Source organism: Lycorma delicatula, chromosome 1 (assembly GCF_047948215.1).
Source record: "Lycorma delicatula isolate Av1 chromosome 1, ASM4794821v1, whole genome shotgun sequence".
Lineage (NCBI taxonomy): Eukaryota > Metazoa > Arthropoda > Insecta > Hemiptera > Fulgoridae > Lycorma > Lycorma delicatula.
In genome coordinates, this window is record NC_134455.1 from 271552494 (window position 1) to 271578251 (window position 25758).

At 30.5% G+C, this 25758-nt stretch overlaps 1 protein-coding gene across 2 annotated transcripts in view; it reads left to right on the plus strand.

Moving 5' to 3' along the window:
• Positions 1-25758, plus strand: part of Utx (Utx histone demethylase) — a 291681-nt gene that overhangs the window by 186935 nt on the left and 78988 nt on the right. For both annotated transcript variants that reach the window (XM_075377656.1, XM_075377661.1), the window contains 4 exons: positions 1546-1674; positions 10285-10510; positions 12887-12987; positions 24540-24780. In XM_075377656.1, coding sequence (XP_075233771.1) covers positions 1546-1674; positions 10285-10510; positions 12887-12987; positions 24540-24780 — 697 coding nt within the window. The remainder of the gene's footprint in view (positions 1-1545; positions 1675-10284; positions 10511-12886; positions 12988-24539; positions 24781-25758) is intronic.

Here is a 25758-nt window from a genome sequence, read left to right on the forward strand (position 1 = left end):
CAGAATCACTATTATCATTACTTTTTGAACAGCCCTTGTATATCAATCTTTTTTTTCTTTGCTGTCAGCATTGAGGCAGTTTTAGATTTTGAGGTTTGTTAACAAATAATTTCTATAAACAAAAGGAAATTTTCTTTTTCTAAACTTTGTTTTTGCTCAAGATTACAGATGCAGGAATTAGATGCAAAAATATGGTCTTTTTTTAAAAATTAACAAGAACAATATAAGTGCTAACTTCGGTATTGATATCGTAAATGACTGGAGGAATAATAAATTGTTTTTGAACATACAGTTTGACAAAAAAGGTTATTGCAGATGAATTGTTGGATTATTGTTCAGAGAGGTATTTTCTTTTTTAAAAATTGGCACAAAATCATATGTGAAATGTGATAGAAGTGCACATTAAATAGATTTCTGCAGAAATTGTTTTTAAGTGCGTTAGATTTTGAAGGTTTAAATGAGCAAATGCGAATGTCTGATGGGGAATTATAAGAAATATTTTCATTAGCAAAGTGATTATCGTTAAATATTAATATGAAAAATACTACAAAAGGCATTCACTTTTGTTGCTATATCAACAAAACACTTTACTTCAAAGTTCTCTAGAGAGTTTTTAATTGTAAAAACTGTTGCTGATGAAGAAAGATGGAAAGCAGAAGAACAGAGAAAAGCAGAGTAAGAAAGGCAAATACTGGAGGAATGTAATAGAAGATTTACATCAAACTTTTACATTGAGATATATGTCCAAACAAGTACTACAACTTATATATCGTACTAATTGCCATTGTTTGGTATACTGTACTTTACTATACAGTTATGACTAAATGGAGTGGAAGATCATATTATGTCTTGACTTATGCTGTTAATTATAGTCTTTCACAGGAACCTAAAATTATTACTATTTTTATTTATATAATCAATGATGTAACATTTTTTGAATTCATTTTTAATAAAGGTTAATTTTAAAAAATATAACAGACTTTTTAAAAGGATTAATAGAGTATTCTCTGTAATCTTAAACTGATTAATTTTTACTTATTTATGTGTTACGTCCAATTGAATATACCAGTTTTTGGACACAATTGTACTGCTTTGTAACAAGATTAGTTACAAAATTACAAATTAAATCAGTTGCAAGAATTAGTTAATGCAATTTTTGTCCATGAATGCTATGAATTGTTTGTATGTAGAGAAAGAAGTTTTTTTAGTTTCTTGAGTTGCAATTTTTATACAAGTAAACATTATTTTGAAAGTTTTTATCTTAAAATATTGATGGCTTGTTTTGTTATATTGTGTTAAGTATTAAGGGGCTGTAATTATTAATTTAAAATCCTTTGTTATTAAATATATTTATTTAAAAAGATAAATAAATTTCTGTTAAAGTAAATAAATTTTACCATTTTTGTTATTTCCTTGAATAACAAATATCTTTTCTGTTCTCTTGTCCTATATAAACTATTTATAACAATTTTTACTTCTTAAAAATTTTATTTTAATAAAAATAGAAAATAAAAATATTAATGAAGAATTGTATGTTTCTTACAGTTCGATTTCACATTGCTCACCTGTATGAAGTACAAGGTAAATACAAGACTGCAAAGGATAATTATGAACAGCTATTAAAAGAGAAGGAATTACCTACTCATTTGAAGGCAGATATCTGTCGGCAATTAGGTAATGTTCTAATAAAAGCAAGTTTTATATATTTTGAGTGTTCTTCTGTTTATTCTTTGTCAGTGTACAGTTATGTGACTGAATCTTGTATATAATTTTTATGTGTAGTTTGTTCAAACAACTCTTATGGAAGTCCTGCTATGTTTAACATGTAATTCTTGAATTAAATCACTGTCAAATAGACAATAATATAATTGATCATAATTTTTGTAATATGAAGTATAACATAAAAATTTGTAAATTCTGTTGCCATTTGATATGTTGAAAAAAAACTTATTATTATTATTAGAAGTATTGATCCTTCTACTATTCTATCCTATTGTACAGTTATACATAAAGTTAAATTGCATCCTTCATCATTGGTCTAAGTGAAACTTAATTCTAAATGACAGTTACATAAATTCATAGTCATTTGGCTTATTTAATGTAATTACTTAGACAAAAATGATTGACTTTTAACAATGTTTTCCTTTTATGAGAGTTATGTCATATTGAAACCGATTTGAAATTTTTCTGTGTTTTCCTATTACATAAAATTAAAATTTACATATTTTTCAAGACTTTTATAAAAAAAATTTGAGCTGAATCTCTCTTAATTGAAGGTAAATTGTTTGTTGGAGTCTGCTTTCTTTTATTTTACTCTGTTTAAACATTTCTAAGATGTCCATGTGCTTTTTACAATCACCAAATTTATTATACAAAAAAAGCTACTTCAGGTTTTTTTACTCTTCTTTTTATTTTTATCAATGAATCCTTAGGAAGTAAAATTCTGTATGTAATTTAAAACAGAACAGTTTGGTCTGTATTATTGTTAGTCAGTTTTATGTATGGTCGTTTACAGAATAAATATTTATCTGTAAAATTTATAATCGTGAATAAAGTTGACTCAGTTTTATGATATTTTGTGCTCATTTAAAATAAATCACAGACCAGTCGCAGCTTTTTAGTTAGAGCCATTAACATTGAAAATGTACTTTCATTTACTAAAATCTTTATATATAAAATTAGATGACAATTACTTTTACATTAGCCAGAAAAGTTATTAATTTTAGTGAGGTCTTTTTTTATTGTTTTGTAAAAACCTTTTTTAAAAAATATTTTATTTACCTTCATTTAAAAAAAAATACATTTTCACTAGTTTTTTTTATATACATAATCATTGTAAAGTTCTTAGCAAAAAGTTTTCAGTTTTTATTCGTACTATAGGTTTGCATTTGATTATAATAATGGAAAAAATTGTTTAATATAATTTTTGTATATATATCAGTAATTTCTGTAATGGATGCAAATTGCATATGGTAAGTTTGCATTTCATTAAGAAAATTGAAAAAATCTTTGTACATAAAAATACTGTTATAAACAACTTCAATATATATATATATATATATATATATATATCAAGAATTTCTGTAATGGATGTAAATTTGTTTAATGATCATTTTATATTACATGTTATAGACATGTAAATGAAAAAGAATTACAGAACATAATGACTGTTTCATTATTATTAATATACATAGTATTAGCTTGATACTGCTGTTGGTAGTATGTAAAATGTTACCTAATATAAACTAATAAATCACATGTCGCTCTGATACTTGTACATTATGTTTAAGAATCTGGTTGCCATATCGATGCCAGACTCTACTGTCTTAAAAATATATATGTTCAATACATTGCTTTATTCTTAGTAAACTTACGTAATGAAATTTTATTTATGTTATGTGCTTACTTTATTATAAACATTTAGTTATTATTGTACTTCGTACTGTTCATTTTGTCAAACAGGAGAATTTCTTGTTCTTTATATTTCTGTCAAATCTAATAATATACACCTCCTTAATATATGTTATGACAAGGCCTACCACCATGATCTCCCAGTAAATTATAGCCATACCATTTACTATATCCTTATACAATTTTTTGTTTGTATTTTTAGAACTGTAGGTCATTTTTTTTTCAGTTTCATCAGTTTACAGTAGAAATATCTTACATTTAGTACGTAGTTTTCATTTCAAATCTGTTCTATTGTGTTCTGCATTTGTGTATTTGTGAAGCTCTATACAGTATCAGTTTTAGTTTTTTAATACCTTTATTGTAAATAATAATTAGTTTCCTGTAATTATGAGAGAAAAGTACAGTTGTGTTTTGATCTCATTAGATAAGAAAAAACAAGGGAAAAGTAGATAATGGCTATTAACCCATATTGTTCAATTATTCTCTGAGATTTTACATTTCTGTAGTGCACTAAAGAAACCTAATTTGAATATATGTTTGGCTGTAGTTTATCCAAAAGAAAAATTTAGAATTAATATTATATTTCAATAAAAAATAAATAATTATTTTTAAATTTTATGTTTGATGGTAAAAGTTTTATCATAGTGATGATTTTTAATTAGGCTGGGAAAATGTGGAATATATGTTCTAGCTCTGTAATGAAAAGTTAGAAGAGGTATCTGAAGATAAATTTTCCAAAAATTTAAAAATGTTAAAAGCAAAAAATAATATCATTATTGACATCAATATTTTAGTTTTTTTTAAGTAAAAATATGTAATAATTGGACAAGATATACAACTCATACGTACACCTGCACCGTACTGTAGAGAATAGAAGTCTCTATGTTTAGGTCTCCTTTGTATTTTATTTAATTATGTAATAAATAAAAATTTCTGCAGCTTAATCCACTTTTTTTTGCTTATTTTTATATATCTGTTTTATTCCAAGGGATTAATGAATTTACATCAAGGTACAGTATGAATTTCTCAAAAGATTATGTCTGACATGGGAACTGAAATTCAAAGTTTATAGTCTGTTAAATCTGAAAACATGTTTTTCATTATGAGATAAACTTTAATAAATATGATCACTGATTGGTAGGTCAAAATAAGTTCATTTTTACATTTTCCTTGAAGTTACTTTCTTAAGTTTACAAGACTTTCTTAATTTACAAGATGGATGGATGTAAATAACTTAATTTACTGTTTTAAATACACTTTTTTTTCATCTTTATGTGAAAAAAAAGGAGCAGAAAATTTCTTTAAATTGGATATCTGCTGAACATATAAGTTCAGTTCACTTAATTTTCAATAATTTAAGATTTCTATAATTTGTTCTGTTTTTTATAATAATTATACCAACTTTAAATTTTTTTAAAATCAAATTTTGGATATTTAATTCAGTATTTTTATATTTCTAGCTAAACTTTTGAGTTTCTGATAACACCCATTTCCTTTTAGAGTGTCTGCAATGTTGTTATTTCCAACCTATCTCTGCACATTCTACTGATCCTTCAAGAACTGTTTTTCATCAACCTTCTCGTAAATGTTTCAAACTTCATTTTTCTTTCTATTTGTTATATTTTCTCCAATGTTCTTCATGCCCAATTTTATGTCTTATGCATCTCCTTTTCTCATTTTCTTAGTGCCCATACATCACATCCATGGAGTGGGTGTTTTGATTGTCAGTAATAATGTTTAACCATGTAAAAATGGGCTTTTGGGTTCTCTTCCATTGGTACCAAGAGAAATCCTTACAGCCTTTGTTAGTTGTTTTAAAATACTTTTGATTTGTGGGTAGTGTCTATGTGTCTAGGCGCTTTAATTAAAATTATAATGAAACAGACGATGTCTATTTCAACATCCAGATGTTTTTTTATTTAGCTTTCTTAGCATGAAAATGACCTAAGAGAATTCATTGCATACATCTTGTACATGCACTTGGTGTGTAAGATGAAAGCCAGAAGAAATGCATTTATGCATCACTCTCTACTTGTCTTATACAAAGTCATTTACTGAGGTTTATTTCCATGAATTAGTATTTTCCATTAATTAGTGAATATTTATTTCCATTAATTAGTAATCATTGAAAGTCACTCCTTAGCCTTATGAAAAACAGGTGCAAGATACATACCCCCTATTAAGGCCCAGAGTCAGCCCACAGAAAATCAAAATGGTATTTTCAACATTTAAGACAGATTCTGTTGGCATAAACTAAGGTAGCTAGGTAGGTCATTTATCATACAAACAGGAAAATAAAGAGATTAAAAATTAACATGAGAACATCATAGGTGATCTATTTCAATCCAGAAGTGGCTCTATTCATACTAATGAATAGGCTCATATGTGACAAGTATGACTTAAATCTGTAAAATATTTTACTATTTATGTTTTTTAATGTGAGGTTATGAAAAAAACATAATCTGAGAATGTGAGCATTTATAGCTTGTTTCAATGCCTTTTAATTCATTTATTTCTACATTTACAAAGTTTTTATTTTCAATGGCATCCACTATTACTTCCATGTACATTCCATAGTCTGCTAGTGAACAGCTAGGTAAAAGATACCAGACTTTTTAAGTAGGTCATGTTTGATAAAAAAAAACAGGATTTTCTAATATCTGAGGAAAAATGAGAACTAGGCTAACAGCAGATAATTGTTGACCTGTTTATACTGCACCCTGTACCTTTTTGTTCACCCATTTATACTACAGGTGCCTGAGAGGTGTTAACCAAACTTAGGTGCCGATTCAGGACATGAAAACAAATAAATATTAATGTGTGTAAATGCTCTATCTTGCTTTTTTCTAATATTATTTATACCTAAGAACAAATTGAGATATTTTAATAAAATTGGTATACATATATTCAACATCTACAACCTATTTACTGGTATAAATTTTGTTATTTTAATGAATTAAACTGAAGTTATCAGAAATGAAATAATCTGTTAAAGGAATTGATGTGGGATTTGTTGTCTTTTAACAATATTATTTATGCAGCTACAAATAGTTAAGACTTTAGAATTAGAGATCACTACAGTTTATATACCTTTGTTTAATTGTCTAAAAACCAATTAAATTCTACCAGAATCTTGAATTTCATTTTAATTTTACATAGGAACATTCCAGACCTAAACGCCCCTCAAGCCAATATCTTCTTCAAGCCAGTATGTTAGGAATGTTCGTTAAAAAAAAAAATTTAGAACATTTGGTTGAATGTTCCCTTTACCCTCTAATTTTACTTAAAAAATATGCCATGATTTTAATTACTTACCATACTGGTAAGAACTTAAAATCAATTGTTGCTTGTAATAATTATTAGAAGCATATAAAATGTTAGTATTATTATATGCAACCCATTTTTCTATCTTTATCTGAACAATTGATTATTATTTTACCTAAGGTACATTTTTAATATCATAGTTAAGTAGCTCAAAATGCAAATCATTTTGTCCTTTCAGCAACTGTAACTCATCAATATACCAGCAAATATCTCTTTTAGTCTGCTTTTTTTAACTGGAAAAATAGTGCGAAGGAAAGTTAAAGATTTTGCCAAAAGTCTATAGCTATGATTTTAACTATGAGGGGCATTAAGGTCAATTTGGGACTATTAATTTTTAATAAATGTAGAACACACTAATGACAGGAAAAAATACTTTAATTTCTCTATGTAATCCCCTGCTACATTTATCCTGTTTCATTAGTGCCTGAATACCCGCAGTGTAGAACAATTTGTCATTATGTTGAAACAACAATAGGACTGACTGCTTCACCTAATTGTTGCTGTTGAAATATTGGCCTCCCAGGAACAAATTTCAAGGGCCTGAACAAGGTGAAAGTTGCTGGGAGTGATGTCTGAACAAGATCATAGTGTGCATGTCATCTGTTGGGCTGTATGCAGTTGTACATTGTCCTGTAGAAACAGAATGTCTTCAGTGATTGCACTAGGCTGTTTTTCTTTAGAGCATTGTGCACATCTTAAACTTTACAGTAGTACTCGCTGTTAATATTGCTGATAAGCTATTCGTTAATAATTATTAAGGATCAGCTTCTACTCGCTGAATGTTCATGGAAATGACACTGAATCAATCTCACTGGGTTTTATGACTTCATTCACAAGAAATTTCATTACAATGTGCTGTTCCACATATCCGTTCACTACATTTTGGATGCCATGTTCTTTACAACTGATTGTTGTTGTTTAACGTTGCATCATGCGGTAGTAGGTGACACTTCTTGTAGTTTATGCATACAACCAAAAAAATGCGCAGGAATCTCCATTTATTCTATAGTCTAACAAAAGTCCCAGATTGACGTGAACATCCCTTGTTAAAGTTAAATTCTTGGTTGAAATTTAAAAGTGTCTGTAAAAATTGCATGAATGCACTCTCACCATAGTGAAAAGTCAATAGCTTTTACTTCTGTTAAAAAAAAGCAACATGATCAGTGCAAGCATTGCAAATTAGTCACATTTATCTCATAGCTGCTTGAGAAGAATGGGTAAAAATATAAACTGAACTGGAATTCTTTTGTGTTTGTAGAAGGGAGAAAAAGATATATGTTTTTAAATTTTGCTAGAGATTTTCTTAAGTGAGTTCTTACTGTTCATATTCTCTTATTATTCTGCATTCAGATCAGTGTTATGCTACTTTATGTCTTATTTATTTTAAGTGTACATGAATCAACATTTTCCATTAAAATATCCTTATCTCTTAAATAAGTACAATAATGTGAAAGAATAGTAGAGCCCAAATTCACTAACAGGATAGTATACATTTATAAGGAAAAATTAATTTAAATTAATTTTTCCAAATTTATTTTCGGTTTTTTAAACATTAAAGGCGAGCCTCCTTTTTTTATGCAATATGACCATGAGCTATCTAAATACTGATGGAATATATGAATCTACTTAATACTCAGGGCCAGTGCTTGTTTAAATATTTATCAGTGCAGTAATAAACTGCTTGCCTTTCTAGTGTGTTAAAATTATGCAGTCACTGAATATTGGTAATAATTTTAAAAAATTGCTATTTTATTTTGGTATTTGTTTTTTATAATTTTGTTCACACAACATAGAATTTACAAAACAAAATAAATTATCATATTTGGCATTATTATTTATTATTTCTCCCATTTAGATAATTAATAATAATAAATTGGTGTTATTTACTATAAACAGTTATCTTGTGTTTGCATTAAATGTCCATCAGTAGTTAAATGATTTCTTAAAAAGTCTTTAATTAAGAAAATAAGTTGATTTTTATTATTACTTTTTTTAATTAAATTATTTTCATATTATAAATCCTATGGTTTGAAAAATCCACTTGGTGGTAGCTTATGCAACTTACTCTTAATAAGCAGTGTGTTATTTGTTATTATATTTGTTCTAATTGAGGAAGCTAACAATTTAATGAATTATTGTGTATTTTATTAACAAAAGTTTTCTTGGCAAGGTTGGCATCAGCAATAATTATATTTGTAATCATCACAAGTAAGACTCTCTTACTGGTGTTAACATCTGGTCAGTAATAGATAGGAATTGAGCATCAGAGTAAACCTTGAAAGGAAAACCTTCTAAGGGATGGTTACCCATTTTAATTGAGATTTTTACTTATATACCATGTTCAGAATATTTTTAATTCATAAAGTTCTTTTTCAAGCAGTTTAATTTTCTCTTCCATATCTATCACTTTTGCATAGAAATAAGCATTTTGTGTTCTTAATTCATTACATTCATTTGCTGCCTATTTATTATTTCATTTAATTTTTCAGTCTGAAATGTTAATACAGAATTACAGTAATTATCATTTAATTCAGAAATTTATTTTATATAATTTGTTTACTTTTGGATGAACCTGTACTTAGTTGACAGGAACAATATTTAAACAAATTAACTTCTTGTACAATAAATTAGATGCTTTATGAAATTTAAATTTAAAGTGGTTCCAGTTTTGACATTGCCACAATAAAATCCTGCAGACTTAAATGATTTCCTTATTATAATAAAAGCAGTTATACTTAGTCATTTCCTTAGGATCAACTAAATCCTCCAGATTTAAATTATTTCTTTATTATAATAAAGGCAGTTTTACTTAATTAGTTCCTTAAAATCAACTAAAGTGTTCTTGATTTCAAAGTAAAACCTTAAAACATTTCATTCGACTGGGCTAGGCCAACAGTTAAGTTTTTGATGAAATTTTATGGTAAGTTTTAATTTAAAAGTAATGCACAATGTAAGTAAAATCTTTAAATTTGATAATATATATATATATATATATATATATATATATATGTAAAATTATAATAATTTCATCTAGTCTGTTTGAAATTTCTTAAGTTCTGTAGAAACAGCATAATACAACTCAGCTGATAAAATAAGAAATTGAAAGTAGATTTTTTTTTTAATCAAAATAAATGTAATAATAGCTTTAACTATTTTGAATTCAAAGTTATCTTAAAATATATTTTTTACTTATTTACTAATTAAAACAAATAATACTCATATATAAAATATTTATATTAAAGTGATCCCCACACAAAACTAAATACTGTTGGAGATTCTAAACTGCAGTTCAAAGCTCTTACTGCTGAAAAACAGGTTTTTATTAAGAATAGAAGTAAACTGCACCCTTCATTTTAATTATTCCCAAAATGGACTATTCATTTTATTCACTGGACATGCAAAAGTTCTTTTAAAAAGTGCCAGTTCTGGACAGCTGTCAGTACTGAAAAAGGCAAAAAGATGGTTCTTTTTACATATAAAAAACACATAGTAGAGATTTCTTGTTAATGCAGATTGTATAGTAATACGTTTTTTTTTTTTTTGCTTCAGGATGGATGTATCATTGTGTTGAAACACTCGGTGAGAAGTCACAACGTGAAAACTTAGCAATTCATTGTCTACAGAAATCAATTGAGGCAGATCCAAAATCAGGCCAGTCATTATATTTGTTGGGACGTTGCTTTGCCAGTGTTGGAAAAGTTCATGATGCTTTTATTGCATACAGAAATTCAGTTGAAAAATCTGAAGGCAATGCAGACACATGGTGCTCCATAGGGTATGTAGATAGTTTATATTTATAATTAACATGTTGAATGATTTGGTATTTGCGCAACTGTAATTTATTTGATTCTTGTGTGGTCTCTTTAATTGTTTAGCAAACTATTATAATGTATATAATGGATTTAGTACGCAAAAATAGTATAATGAAAATATATTGAAAAATTAATTTAATGAAAAACAGTGGTATTTATATATTGCAGTTCAAGTATTTTGATTATCTTCAGTTAATTTATTATGAAAATATGCTTTTTACTACTGTATTTATACAGAGTGAGCACTAACAATAAGTGATGATAAGTTTTTGTAATACATTAGAAGTTTTATTTAATAAATAATCTACGAATTAACAAAATATAATTCTTATATAACAAATTATTTTGTTTTTCTACCTCCTGGTTAGAGTATGTAGAAGTTAGAAGGGTGAGTGACCAAATCTGCATAGATAAGTAATTTGAATTGCAGAGCTATTGAGGAAAGCATGTATTGACAGTAGTACTGGCAATTTATAGCAAAGTCAAAAGTGTATTAATTCAATAAAAATAATCTTCTATACTGCCCAAGAAAGTAAAGTAAGAAACTGTTACATTGATTAAAACAGCAGCAATATTATTCATTATGAATGTTATTGTCATATTAATTTTGTCATTCAAATTCTGAAAGAGTATTATTAAGAATAAGTAAAGCTAAGTTTTTATATTATACTGGAAAATTTAGTTTTTAGATATATGATATCTGGATTCATCTATAACATTTGGATTTCATGAAAGTATACGTAATGAAATAGAGTCTAGTTACCTGACATTTTGCTGTGGAGGAATCATATGAAGGATAAACTCATTTATCTTCCAAGAACTGGGATGAGGTTTTAAAGAGAATGTTAGTTTTGAAGTATTGGAAGGTTTGACATTGGGCTTCACTAGTGATGTAGACCCATGGTGGGATTTTCCGAACCAAAAAGTCAATAGCTTTTCTGAGGTAGTAATAATTTTTTTTTTTAAACTAGATACTTGCTTGGCTTGTTTGACCACTGGATAAAGCAAATGTCAGTGCTTTTCCAGAGATACATTTTTGATAGTGAGAAATCAAATAATAGATCTCAGTTCATTGGAAGTACATTCCTTTTCAAGGATCTTACTAGTGGTTGCTGTGGTAAATGACACATCTGATTATATTAAGCTTATGCGTTATAAAATTTTCTGTACTTCTAACAAGCTGCCAGGAAGAGGACATTTTCTGCTGAATTTGTAATTTCAGAGTTGTCTACTCTGCAAGATGTTGTGAATGTTGAGTTTTTGAGGCATCTTATCAACTGACATTGAGAATTACCTCTGTAATGATAACATCTATAACAGAATGTTAATTATTGAATCATTAATGGAAATGAGTAAGCTTTCAAAATAGAATTTTTGCAAATGAAAAATCTGTTTACTCCAGCTGAATGTAGGAGTAAGAAAGACCTAGAAGAAATGTCTAGATCTAGATGCCGTATGGTGAATCATGAACAAGAGGATTCACCAACCTTGACAGTACAATAAATAGAAGTGGTATTTTTGTTATGTGTAATGATGATATCTGTAAAACTACTACTGCTTCTACTCCTCCTCCTACTGATAATGATAATGTATACCCTAAAATAATACATTTTTAAAATTTTGAAATGGGTGGAAGTATATTTAAAAATATTTTTAATGTTAAACATTCAGTATTATTTATTTTTTGTCTTATATTTTACATTTTATAAAAATAATAATCATAAATAATAGTAAAAAGGAACTACAAAACTACAATAAAAAATCACTTCGTGTGAATGCAAAAGAATTTTAATTTCATTTTCTTTAGAGAATTCTCATTTTATTGTTGATTTTGGATATTTTATATGAAGAATTAGTTGTTTGTTGTTGATGACAGAATTATGGTATGAGAGTGAAATGTCTCTTCAACTGCAGATTTTATCATACAAATTCAGTCCAACATGTATTAACTACTGCTGTTAAAGATCAGTTTTATCCTGTTCCAAATTTTATCACCCAATATTTTTACACAGTAGATTTTTTTTGATCTGATGCAGTATTTATAAGATAATTTGTTGTAACCATTTTATAGATAGTTAAGAAATAGTTTCATACCAACTCAAAATTACTATTTGGGAGAATTTGCTTTTGGGTGTATATAATTTACCTTTGGCCATTGTGAGTTCATCGATTTCTTATGTTGTGCAGTATTGGTGAGTATGTGTAACAAATTTGAAGTGTAATTTATATTTACAACTAAGTGTAATATTAAATCTACATGCTTGTGTTAAATATTTCCATTAGTATTCATACACATCCAAAGAAAATGTTAATTTTTATATTTGTGGTTTTCTTTTCAGAGTGCTCTATCAGCAACAAAATCAACCTATGGATGCTTTGCAAGCATACATATGTGCAGTACAGCTGGATAAAAGTCATAGTGCTGCGTGGACTAATTTAGGTAGGTATTGTCTACTTTTTTTCAGTTAAATTACATGAAATTAAATTTCATATTGTAATTGATTAACTCTTTCTCTGCTAAAACCATGTAATTAGATGCATTTGCAACTAATAAATAATTAGTAGCAATGTTAATCCATTCCTATTAATGTAAAATTGGTTCTAAGAGTTATTCAGCAGTATTTATTTGTAAACATTTGCTTTGGGCTGTTTAATTCCATGTGTAGCTAATAGAATATTTTAGAACTGCTGTACAAGTGTTATAAAAGTTGTACTACATTCTCTAATCAATTTTTCTTTTGTCTAATAGATGGAAATTTCCTTGCAGTTAATCAGATAATGAATTGTTACATTTATCATTATTTATACCATATTATTTATATAACAATCAAGATTTTGTTAGATTAAAAACAATGGAATCAAATGATAAGTGCCATAAAATTTTACAGATTATTTTGAAGTGTAATTTATATTCACAACTAAATTTAATATTAATCTACATGCATGTATTAAATATTTCCATTAGTATTCCATTCACATCCAAAGAAAATGTTTATTTTTTTTATATTTGTGGTTTTCCTTTCAAAGGGCTCTTCATCAGCAAAATCAACCTATGGATGTTTTGCAAGCATACATATTCTATTTGTTTAAATTTATTTGCACAGTGTCTAATGTTTTCCGTTTCTTCATTGCTTCATACATACTTATTTTAGTATTTTTTAAACGTATTATAATTTGTTCTGAATTGATGTGTTTTCATTAGTTTTTAATGTGATAGCTATAAATTTGCTGAATCTACAGTGGTAGATAGATGTGTTTTCCTTATTCAGCAGGGAATGGTTAAAAAGTGCAGTATTAACATTATAAAATTGTAAAATTCTTAGTGAGTTTTTTTTTACTACTTGCATTTTCATAGATCTGTTATCTATTCTTGTATTGAATTTGATGGTGTTGAATTTTCTTCACTTTTCTGTGGGTTTATTTCTTTTTTTTTAAATTTTTCTAGTAGCTTGTTTATTTCTATGTTATACATGAGGATTGTTGATTAGTAAACGTCTCATTTTTTGGTGTTCTTGTTCACAATATAAAACTTGAAATTCATTGTGTGTTTCCTGGGAAGTTTTTTTAAATCTCATGCAAACGTATTTGTTATTAATTAGAATAATTTCACTCAATACCAATAGTACCTTAGAGGAAGTTAGTGTAACTTTTGTTCCTTTTTGGTTTACTGTCTTAGTACAGGGTGAACAACATAAAACCAAACCGATAGTGAAACCACTACCCTACACTATTTATGAAAGATTCTCACACAACTGGCATAATGGATGTATATGTTACTACTAATTGTTACTGCCATGTGCCAGGTGGTTACGTGTCACTGCAGTATACCAGTGCAGTTGTGTTTTTGTAAAATGCCTTATTCAATTCAGGAGAGGATAGCTATAGTTGAGGCATACATTCATTCTGGATCGTTTGAAGAATCACGTCAAGTATTAGAAAAATTTCCATATGCCTGTATCCCAGCGAAGAGTAGATTTAGTCAATGATTTAGTCAAAAAATGGTGTACAACAGGCTCAGTTGCAAATGCAAAATGAAATGGGCAACCTTCTGTTAGGACTCCACAGGCCATTGCCGATATTGAGAGGAGAATTACTGCTAGCCCAAAAACATCACTACACTAGTTATCCCAACAATCTGGTGTTAAATACACATCTTGTCATAAAATTCTTCATGAATTAAAATTGAAACTATACCATGCTATAACTGTGCAACAACTGAAGGAGACAGACTAACTGAAACGACTTGATTATCACAACTGGCTTCTTGAAAACATTGTTGGTGGATGAAACGAATAGAGTTGTCTACTTGCAATTTTTTCCTGTGCGGCTACTTAAAGCCCCAAAGCCATGGGTATATGCATCTAATCCCCACTATATTGGTGAACTGAAGGTGAACATTCAACTAGAAATTAATACAATTGACAACAGCATTTTGCATCAATGATCAGTCGAGCACAAAAGTGCATCGATGCCCAGGTGGTCATTTTGAACTTCTTTTGTGACAATAAGGTAAATAAATGTACCGTTTAAGTTATATTTAATGTTTTTCTTATTTAATTTATCCATATTATTCATAAAACTTCATTCCAACATAACCTACCAATTCTGCAGCGGTTATGTTATGGGTTCAGTTTTATGTTGCCCTCTGTATAATTAGCAGCTATTGTGTTGGTTTATTGCTTTGACTATAATGTTGATCATTATTATTAGAATCAAATTTAAATAATATGTGCTTTTACCAAAATATTCCTTCTATTACATTGTAAGAATATCAGTAAATGTCAGTTGTTTTACAATAACAAAAAAAACTCAAATGTTTATCTTTACTATTTTAATTTGTTTTATCTATTACTCGTCCAAAGAGGTTGTGAGTTATTTGAATTGAAAAAATCAATAATAATCACTGCACTTGACTTAACAGAAAAATAATTAATAAGTAATTTACATTTACCAGTTAACTTTATTAAAAAGTTTAATTTATTACAAATTAAGTATTACAACTTATTTTTAAAAGCTTATTTTAGCTATAGTGTTGTTCATAACTATACAACCATATAATCTGATGGTTATACAGTAAGTTTGTTCTGATTTGCTTTAACGGATGATCTTCTGAAATGTTCTGTATGTGCACCATTATCTCAGCTTTCAGTTGCTTGATCTGTTCTGATCACTTTGCTTCTTTGCACATTTTCACCATTTGCTTTGCCACTTATCATAGAAAGTAATCCACTGAAGTCAAATCTAATGTCGGGGGGAAGTCACAAACCTCTTGAAATGACCAAAAGATAATAATGTCATTGACCTATTACTTGTTTGTGCTGCAGCACCACCTTGTTGGAACAGAGTGCAAGTAATCTGCGTCTAAGAGTTGAATGATGAAGTCTGTTGAAATTTCATAACAGTAATGTTCTAACAATCACTATTAACTGTCTCTTCAAAGAATGTAGGTCTCATAATGTAAAATCTCCTATTAAGTGTAACATGCAGTCCAATTTTGCATTGTCTAAAGGCCATTCTTACAAACCGTGAGGATTATATGACAATCATAGTTGTAAATTCTGAGAATTAATATACCTTAACAGATGGCGTACAGGCTGTGGAACCCATAGATATAGACCGAGTGGTTTCTTGAATGGCACTAAGAAAGGCACCAGGGATTGACTAACTTGACACAGATATTTTCTATCATTCTGCTGCCTGTCATAAGAGAGCTGCTTGGGCAGGCTGTACTCGGGGTGCCTAAGCTGGGGTTGCTTTCCGACTTGTTGGAAGGTGGCTTTGGTGAGGTTGCTCTTAAAATCAGGAAAGGATCCGAGTGAGGTCAGCAGTTTACCGACCTATCAGCCTCTTGCCGGTAATCGGCAGGTTGCTTGAAAGGCTGGATGTGGAACGGCTCTGGGAAAACATCATATGAACTCACTTCTAAATCGAGGCCAATATGGCTTCATGAAAGGGGTTAGCACCAAGGATTGCATCTTAAATGCTCATGCCGAGATGGAAGGCACTGACTGTAAATATGTTTTGGCAAATTTTATTGCCATGGAGGCAGCATTTCCTTCCTTGAATTGGAGTTCTGTTCTCTATGAGTTGGAACGCCGCAATGTTCCCTTAGCCCTGCAGGCCGTAGTACATGACTACTTGTCTGATTGCTCGGCTCTGTTTAATGATGTGCACCCGGTTATGGAAGAGTCCATCACCAGGGGAAGCCCGCAGGGCTCTGTTCTTGGTCCCTTGCTGTGGAATTTGGTATTTGATGGATTTTTGGGACTGACATTCCCAGAAGGGATCACAGCCCAGGCTTTTGTTAATGACTGTCTCCTGTTAGTTCGTGGTAATTCACGACTGCAGCTAGAAGATCGATAGCAGGTGCTTTGTCAACTGCAGAGGGCTGGCTGGACATTCAAAATTTAAAGATTTATGTGTCCAAGACAAAGTCTTTGCTTTTCAAAGGTACAGACAAATTATCTTACAGTCACAACTCCTGCAACCACATTAGGCAAGTAGTGGTGGACATTGTCTCTGGATTCACAAGTGTAGGATGATTGCTTGAAAGGATTATGGGGTGCCAGGCAATCATTTTTACATGGTGTACTGAGGTATCTTCGAAAATATGACCTCTTATGTAGCATCGGTTTGAGCACATAGGTTGGAAAGAAATCTAGCACTTATTCAAAATTTAAGTGGTGCCCAGCGCAGAGCCTTAATTGTGTGCATTGGTGTTTTTAAAATAACCTGCTATGAGGCTACCACTATATTGGAAAAGGCTCCACCAATCAATTTAGTGGTGAAAGTTCAGGCGGCCATGTGGAAATTGTAAAGAGGCAGGGAGGACAAGGTATTTACGATGGCGTTTCGAGTTGGGCCTGTACTGGAGCAGAACGGTAATCTCAATGCACCGGTTCTAAATTTCAAACAGTTGCTCATCTCCTGCATGTGGAGGAGGCTTTACAGCCTCACGATGGAAGCATGGCAGCAAGAATGGCATGCCACGACTAAGGGAAGATCTTTGTATAAGTTTATACGGAATTTGGAGGATCCTCTTCTTCATTTTTAAGGGCAATGAAGCATGATTACTCTCCAGCCATGTAAATTTAAATCTATATTTGTTTCAGTTCCACCTGTCAGCTGATGAGCTGTGCGTGTGCGGGGAGGTTCAGTTGAACGAACATATGATGTTCGACTGACCAGCTCTTGAGGGGGGGGCAGAACTCAGGCTACCCTAGAACTTAGAGGTCAAGGGGAAAATTGGCCACTCACAAGCGGTGAATCAATGCGGCAAGAGCTGCATTTTTGGACTGTTTGGGAGTACCTTGATGCAGTTGCTTTGTTCAACACACATCAGTAGTTTACCTAAGGGAAAAGACTCCTACTACGCTGCTGTAGGAAGCCAACCCAGAGATATGGCTGGCTACCAGTCAGATTTAGGCTCCAAGCGCTTTAATGGTGGACATGTACTTGCTGGCATTCAGTGGCCTAGGCGTGGCTGTGGATTGCTGTCTTTGACGAGATAAATTTAATTATTGATTGTCATCTATGTTTTAGTAGTTGATGGGATACGCCTACCCATTTTGGTGATACATGACAAGTGGGCAATGGGATACGCAAGCGAGTGGTGTATGGTATTACGCTTATTCAGCTCACGCTATACCCTAACAGATGAAGCCAAACTTCATTTAAAAAGAAAGTGACATCAAGGATATTGTAATAATTTTCTTTAATAAAATTTTTAAACAGTTCACAGTAATGCAGTCGTTTAGCAAGGTCACTTTGTTACAGTTTTTGTACTAGCATTACTTTTAGAAGAAAAGTTTTGTAGTGCCACAGCACTAACTTTTTACATCTATGCCTAAAAAGTAGTATAATGTATTTAGGGTGTGTGTATGTATGTATGTTCCAGTGAAGCAGCTCAACAGCTGAACTGAGTTAGATATGACCCCGTGTTAGAATCCTTATGTTACTGGGAGTGATAATTTGTATGAACATATATATATGTTTAAATAAATTTGAAAAAATTGTACTAAATACAAATACTGTATTCAGAATTGTCACCCACATGCTCTTTAATTAGCCATTTCAGTAATTATTCTATATTAAAGGACAATGTATGTTTGTCAGCAATGTTTTTTTAACAGTCGTATTTTTTGATTTTTAGATTTATTTCTTGTTATTTCAGTAGTGTCCAAAATGACCAGGGGAAAAATTCTTGTTTGGTTTAGATTAATTATATTTCTGCACTGTAATACCTGCTAATCGATTTTATAAATATGCTCATCCTAACAAAATTTTAAATCATCAGTTTGTAGTTTATGTATAAGATAGAAAGAAATATGACTGTGTGGCCGATCAGCTGGCTTATAAATCACGTTTATAATAATATTATAAACTTTAACCCAAATAATATTGAAGTAATCATATTTTAATTGGATCTATGTGTTTTGGATCTAAGTGTGATGTTTTCTTTTATTAGTCACACTTTAAAAATTAATTGTCAAGTTCTGTTTTTTGTTGTTTTTAATGTATCATTTTGTGTGTGTGTGTTTTCTATGTTAATTCATTGATTCACAAGTTCTGACTTTAACTTACAGATGTTAACTTTTTCAAAATTAAAAATAGTCATAAGAAATTAGATTAATTTGAAATACTTAAAATTTATTTAATGAACTCTACTGTTTAAATATAAAAAAAAAAAAAAAAACATTAAATTTTTACCATATATAAAGAAATAATTCCATTTCTGCATGATATTCATCATGCAGGCCTAATAGTTAAACAGATAATAGATCCGATTAGTATACAATCTTAACAATCATTTTCTAGAAGAATTATTAATTCATGTTAAAAGTATATCTTAGTACAACAAAAGCTGTTCTCTATTTGTGAAGGTAGACAATTTCAAAGTAAGAATTACCAAACTATGTTGAAGTGATAGTGACTGAGGTAAATTATAGTTGAAAAAAAACATATTCACTAATTGACATATAGAAAGAGGTGAGGTACTGATAGTAGAAGAGATGGTACTTCAGGGGAATATGTCAATAAAGAACTGTGGGTGTTTTTCCAAAAAGATATTTGAGAAATATTTCTGCCAGCATATCATACTAATAGTATATGTTTGTAATTAAAGTATTAAAATGTTTATGGAACATTAACATAAAACAATCATTAACATTAAACTGCTAAAACTACCAGTTATGAAATACATGAAATGTTTCTACATGTGATTTTTCCAAAATGGGCTATTCTTTATGTGATTATTTAATATGTAAGCATGGATGCCTTAAGTACTAATTAATGATTATAAGTAGTAGCTTTTAAGTAAAATTCTGATTTAAAATACATAAATTGACCAGAATAAACAAAGATTGGGTATGTGTAATTCCATAAACTTCATCTCCTTATTTAGTGGTTTGTTAATTGTGCTATACTTGGAATGTTTCATGTAATAGAATTGATTAGTTTGATAGATTTGATTCATATTATAATCTGGAAGTCTCTGATCTAGTACAGTTTTTTCCACTGGGACTTCCAGATAGCTATTTCACTTGTAAAGAAAGTGTAACTGTAGTATGTTGTTTCCTTAAATTACATTTATTTATAATTAATTACCGCAGCAAATCAATCCCACAATAAAAAAGGTAACTTTCTCCATTCTAACTCAGCATGAATAGTTTGGATGCAGAAGGTACGGAGAACAATAGTAAATTTCTAATCAGAAAAATTGCTTAATCTTTGAACAGTCAATGATCCCATTTTTTTTTTTGTCTTCAGTCATTTGACTGGTTTGATGCAGCTCTCCAAGATTCCCTATCTAGTGCTAGTCGTATCATTTCAGTATACCCTCTACATCCTACATCCCTAACAATTTGTTTTACATATTCCAAACATGACCTGCCCACACAATTTTTTTCTTCTAACTGTCCTTCCGATATTAAAGCGACTATTCCAGGATGCCTTAGTATGTGGCTGTCTCTTCTTTTAACTATATTTTTCCAAATGCTTCTTTCTTCATCTATTTGCCGCAATACCTCTTCATTTGTCACTTTATCCACCCATCTGATTTTTAACATTCTCCTATAGCACCACATTTTAAAAGCTTCTAATCTTTTCTTCTCAGACACTCCGATGTCCAAGTTTCACTTCCATATAAAGCGACACTCCAAACATATACTTTCAAAAATCTTTTCCTGACATTTAAATTAATTTTTGATGTAAACAAATTATATTTCTTATTGAAGGCTCGTTTAGCTTGTGCTATCGGCATTTTATATCGCTCCTGCTTCGTCCATCTTAAGTAATTCTACTTCCCAAATAACAAAATCCTTCTACCTCCATAATCTTTTCTGTTCTTATTTTCACATTCAGTGGTCCATCTTTGTTATTTCTACTACATTTCATTACTTTTGTTTTGTTCTTGTTTATTTTCATGCGATAGTTCTTGCATGGGACTTCATCTATGCCGTTCATTGTTTCTTCTAAATCCTTTTTACTCTCGGCTAGAATTACTATATCATCAGCAAATCGTAGCATCTTTATCTTTTCACCTTGTACTGTTACTCCAAATCTAAATTGTTCTTTAACATCATTAACTGCTAGTTCCATGTAAAGATTAAAAAGTAACGGAGATAGGGAACATCCTTGTCGAACTCCCTTTCTTATTACGGCTTCTTTCTTATGTTCTTCAATTATTACTGTTGCTGTTTGGTTCCTGTACATGTTAGCAATTGTTCTTCTATCTCTGTATTCGAACCCTAATTTTTTTTAAAATGCTTCCTCACCTGTACTGCGCAATAATTCTACAGGTATTCCGTCTATTCCAGGAGCCTGGAATATGATCCCATAAATGAAATAAATTTTCACCATTTTTATCTTATCTAAAACAGAGTGCTAATAAATTTCTTTTTTTTGTAGAGGTGTATAACCGTTGATCCAGTCGGTGGGTAAAAATCATGACCATGAAAAGCCATATGACACAATTAAATTTAACTACAATGCGATGCAAATTTTCAGGAAAAGCAGTTGTAGAAATTAAGAAATTACTAAAACTCATGCACATACATACAGTACACAAAACACATATTACGTATATTTTTATGAATTACACACAACATATTTATTGTTAGTTGTGTTTGTAGGAGGTTGAAGTGTACACATATTTCCATCAAATCATTTGTCATAATATTAAAATCCCTAAAAACATCTGAAAGATATCTGGAATTTAGGAATCTTTTGGCCACATCATCAGCTAAGATGACATTCTATTATTGAATTTGCGAGGAAACATTAAAGGTAAATTGGTATGTTGTCAACACAGTTTGATGTTTTCTGAACAGCTGTTTTTACTTTTAAATACTAATAAGCATATTTACATAAAAATCAATTCCTTTCTCCAAACTATTAAATACTGCAGCCGTTACGTATTCTTCATCATATGTATATGATTACTAATAACTTCACATCATGTCTGGTGTAATACGCAAAAGAAAAAAAGCATGAACAGTGTTTTACATTTTTTAGTGTAATTTTATTAAGATATATCTATATATTTTATAAAAAAATTATTTTTTATTAAGAATTGTGTTTTCAACTATTTGTTTTCTTGTTCTGTTATTATATCACTCACTCAACATGTGAACAGATTACCAGCTTCTATTATTTATTTTTTATTTTTTGAGGGCATCGATTACTTTGGTCATTAGCCCCGTCTCACTTCAAAAAAAAATTAAAAAAAAAGGTTCAAAATTTCATATTCTGATACAACTTTCTGAATACAATGTTTACCGTCTAGGCTTTCCTTTTGGCCATCCTTTCTTGCACCGTTTTTCCATTCTGCGAACGGCCTCAACTTCCGATGACAGTGTGTCTGAGGCCTCAGACATGGCATCTTCTTCTCTTTCTGATGCCAATGATGTTCGCCAGCTTACATCAGGTGATGAAAGCTTTGTTGGTGCTGTTAGCATCGTTGCTATGGAATCTAAACTAGCAAGCGATGCACTTTCCGCGGCTGATGAGCTGGATTCTATCTCTAAGGGAATGCTGGGTCTAGCTGAAATAGACGCTCTCACCGTAGCTGTTCTTTGAGCTTTTGGAGGCTCCATTGTTGCAGTTTTTATATCATCTGTGTCTGGTGCTTTCTCAATAATGACTTGCACCTCCATTTCGGTAGACTCTGATTTTATTGTCACAATATCCTTAGCTTTGTTACTAGACGATGGAGTGATCTTTTCCTCTTTTCCAGATAAATCAACATTTTTATTTATTACGTCAAGTGGTGGTGTTATGATCGCAGGTTTAGCTAGTTTTTTATGCTGCACTGGTACGTTTCTTTTATCAACAACGTCATTCCGGGAATGATCCTTCTCATGTTTGGTTGGTTCTGTCTGATGAGTCGACTCAATCTTTGCATCAAAGATTTTTTCTATCATTGCTGCAAGACTTGGTGCCACTGTATTAAGCAACTGGTCCACGTTAATTTTTGATGAGGAAGGGGCAGCAGCTGCTTCTTCATAAGTGGTTGATGGTCGAGGTGTTCTTTGACTAACAATTTTCTTCGCTTCAGGATAACTAACCTTTTGAAGCGTTTTAACTCCCTGAATGGCCATTTCCTTTTTATATACTGGGCAGTTCCTTGATCGGCAATTATGGTGCCCTTTACAATTAATACAGATTGGAGGGTCTTTACATGGATGGATCACCCTCATGTGTTTTCATTCTACATATACAAATTTCCTGCGCTTCACATCTGGCTGCAGTGTGTCCAAAACGTTGACACTTGAAACATCGCATAGGTTGCGGAATGAATGTACGTACATGAAGCTGATGTATGCCAGCAGGTACCTTTTCAGGAAGGGTAGGCCTATTAAATGTCAATACATGCGAGGTCGAAGAAAGAACCTCACCATTTCTTCTCATTGTTAGTCTGCGACACTGAATCACTCCTTGACTCGACATTTCACTTACCGTTTTGGTGCTGTAGCTTGTGAATGTGTGAAAATGTTACTATTAACAGTGAATTGGGCACGTGTTCGAAACCGGTCTAGTCGCTGAACAATGCCGATATCCCCGGCTACAGTAACAATAGGACCGCTGTGTTGCCATTGTACCGCTATAACTTTGGAATGCTAAGTCTTACAGGAAAATTCTTTAAATAAAAGTTATCTGTTTTTTTTTTGAGATTAACAACTTTTCCAAATGCAATACAGACGAAAAACAATTTTTTCGGTAAAAAAACCAAAATAACACGTTTTTTACAACTTCAGCGCCACCTAGTATTTCAATTTCAAATTATACGGCATAACTTCAAAGACATTAATTGTAGAGGAGAATGTCCTCTAGATTTTTTGTTTGAAAAACTTTTCTCTAAAATGCATAGATTCAGAGAAAAACGCATTTCAAAAACTTTTTGAGTTTTTAAAAAATCTGTGGGAGAGGGATGTTACAAATCTACAAATCTGGAGTTAAGCTTCCCTCATCACCCCTAACGCATGGACAAAAGATCAATCGGTAGGTAAGGATTTTCAAATTCAGCCTATTTTGATAACAAATTGCCTGTACTATTTCTTGAGTTTACTTCGTGGTTTATTATTAAATTTATTTTGATGATAGTGGCAGTTGTTAGTGATGCAGATTTAGGCCTTTTTACCAGTATATCTTTCATTGAATAAATTACACAACTAGATCTTAAAGTGTAGAAGATTCTTTCAACTACTTCACTTTATTTATTTATTTATTAGTATTAATGTAATTAAAAAATATATTTCTTCACCACTTTTTTTTTAATGCATATGATACAAGACTGCAGTATTTGTATTTTGTATTTATTTTACAGTAACAGAAGAGTTTGTTAGTATGATATACAAAGCTACTAGCAGTGATTTTTTAATGAAAGATTTTGTTTTTTGTTGACTTACCTGAATTATTTTTAGTTGATTGATTTATTTTGTTGTTCTTATTTCAGTTTAGTATTTATTTTCAGTTGGTTGATTTGTTCATTAGGTATATTGTATGAGAGCTGCAATCAGCCACGTGATGCTTACGCTTGTTATGTGAATGCGACACGTGGGAGTGAAAACAACAATAATAATAATAACGTAAGCAGTGCACGTGACGTTACCCACGTACAGATATCTTCTCACAAGCTGTCTGGTGGCTCGGGCATGAACCCTAACCTTAGTCAACGGATTAAGTTTCTGCAGACACATCTAGGAAACGCACCGATGCCTAGCATTACCAGCAAGTATGATAATATTATTCTAAATTAATGGGCCTTATCATAGTATAATAATCCATGCTATTCATGAGGGATATGTTCAAATAATTTACAACGAATCGGGAGACATCACTTTTACAACAAAATAGAATTATTACATTCTATGTAAAAAGTAAACATAACATTTTTAATGAATTAGGTTGTTTCCTGATTTAGCAACAAAACATAATGTGTTTATATTGTCATATTCTCTGAACTTCTTTATTATAAATGAAAATTTTTCAAAATACTCCTGTTATAAAATAATTAAATGTTTTTGAAAAGGAGGCATTTTATTGATGGTCAGACACTTATGTTAAGGTTTAATTGTTAAGTTGGTGTTAATTTTTTCTGTTAGTAACCTGGGCAAAAAATGAGATCTTTACTAAACATAAAGATATTAATGTAATCTCTGATAATTTTAATATAATCCTAATGTAGTAATAATAATAATTTTAATATAATATTTTATGTATAATCTATAATAATCATAATACAATATGCAAAAAATAGATTTTCTGCTTATTGTATTAAGGTGTTATGTGTTGTATTGAGGTGTTAAGCGAAAATGATGTAAAATAAATAAATGATGTTTCATTAAGTAAATTTTAGTGATATATTCCCTGCAGTTGTTCAAAATATTTATAATTGTTTATTTGTTTCTATTTTATATCTTAATTTTATTTTCCCGTCTAGCGCTATAGTTATAGAAGCGAAAGTATTGTAATGGGTCCAATTTCTGCGTATATGGTTTTCACTGGATTTTAATGTTTTGACATCTGAGGAACTCAAAAAACTGGATGGAATTTTTCTGGATTTTGTATTTACGTGTGTGTGTGTTTGGTGTCTCACACCTTATATCTCCAGAACTACTCAGCTGATTTTGACCAAACATGGTCAGATTACTTCTGTACATGGGGCATTTTTGCCATTAAATTTTCAACTTAAAAGGTCAGAAGGGTGAAG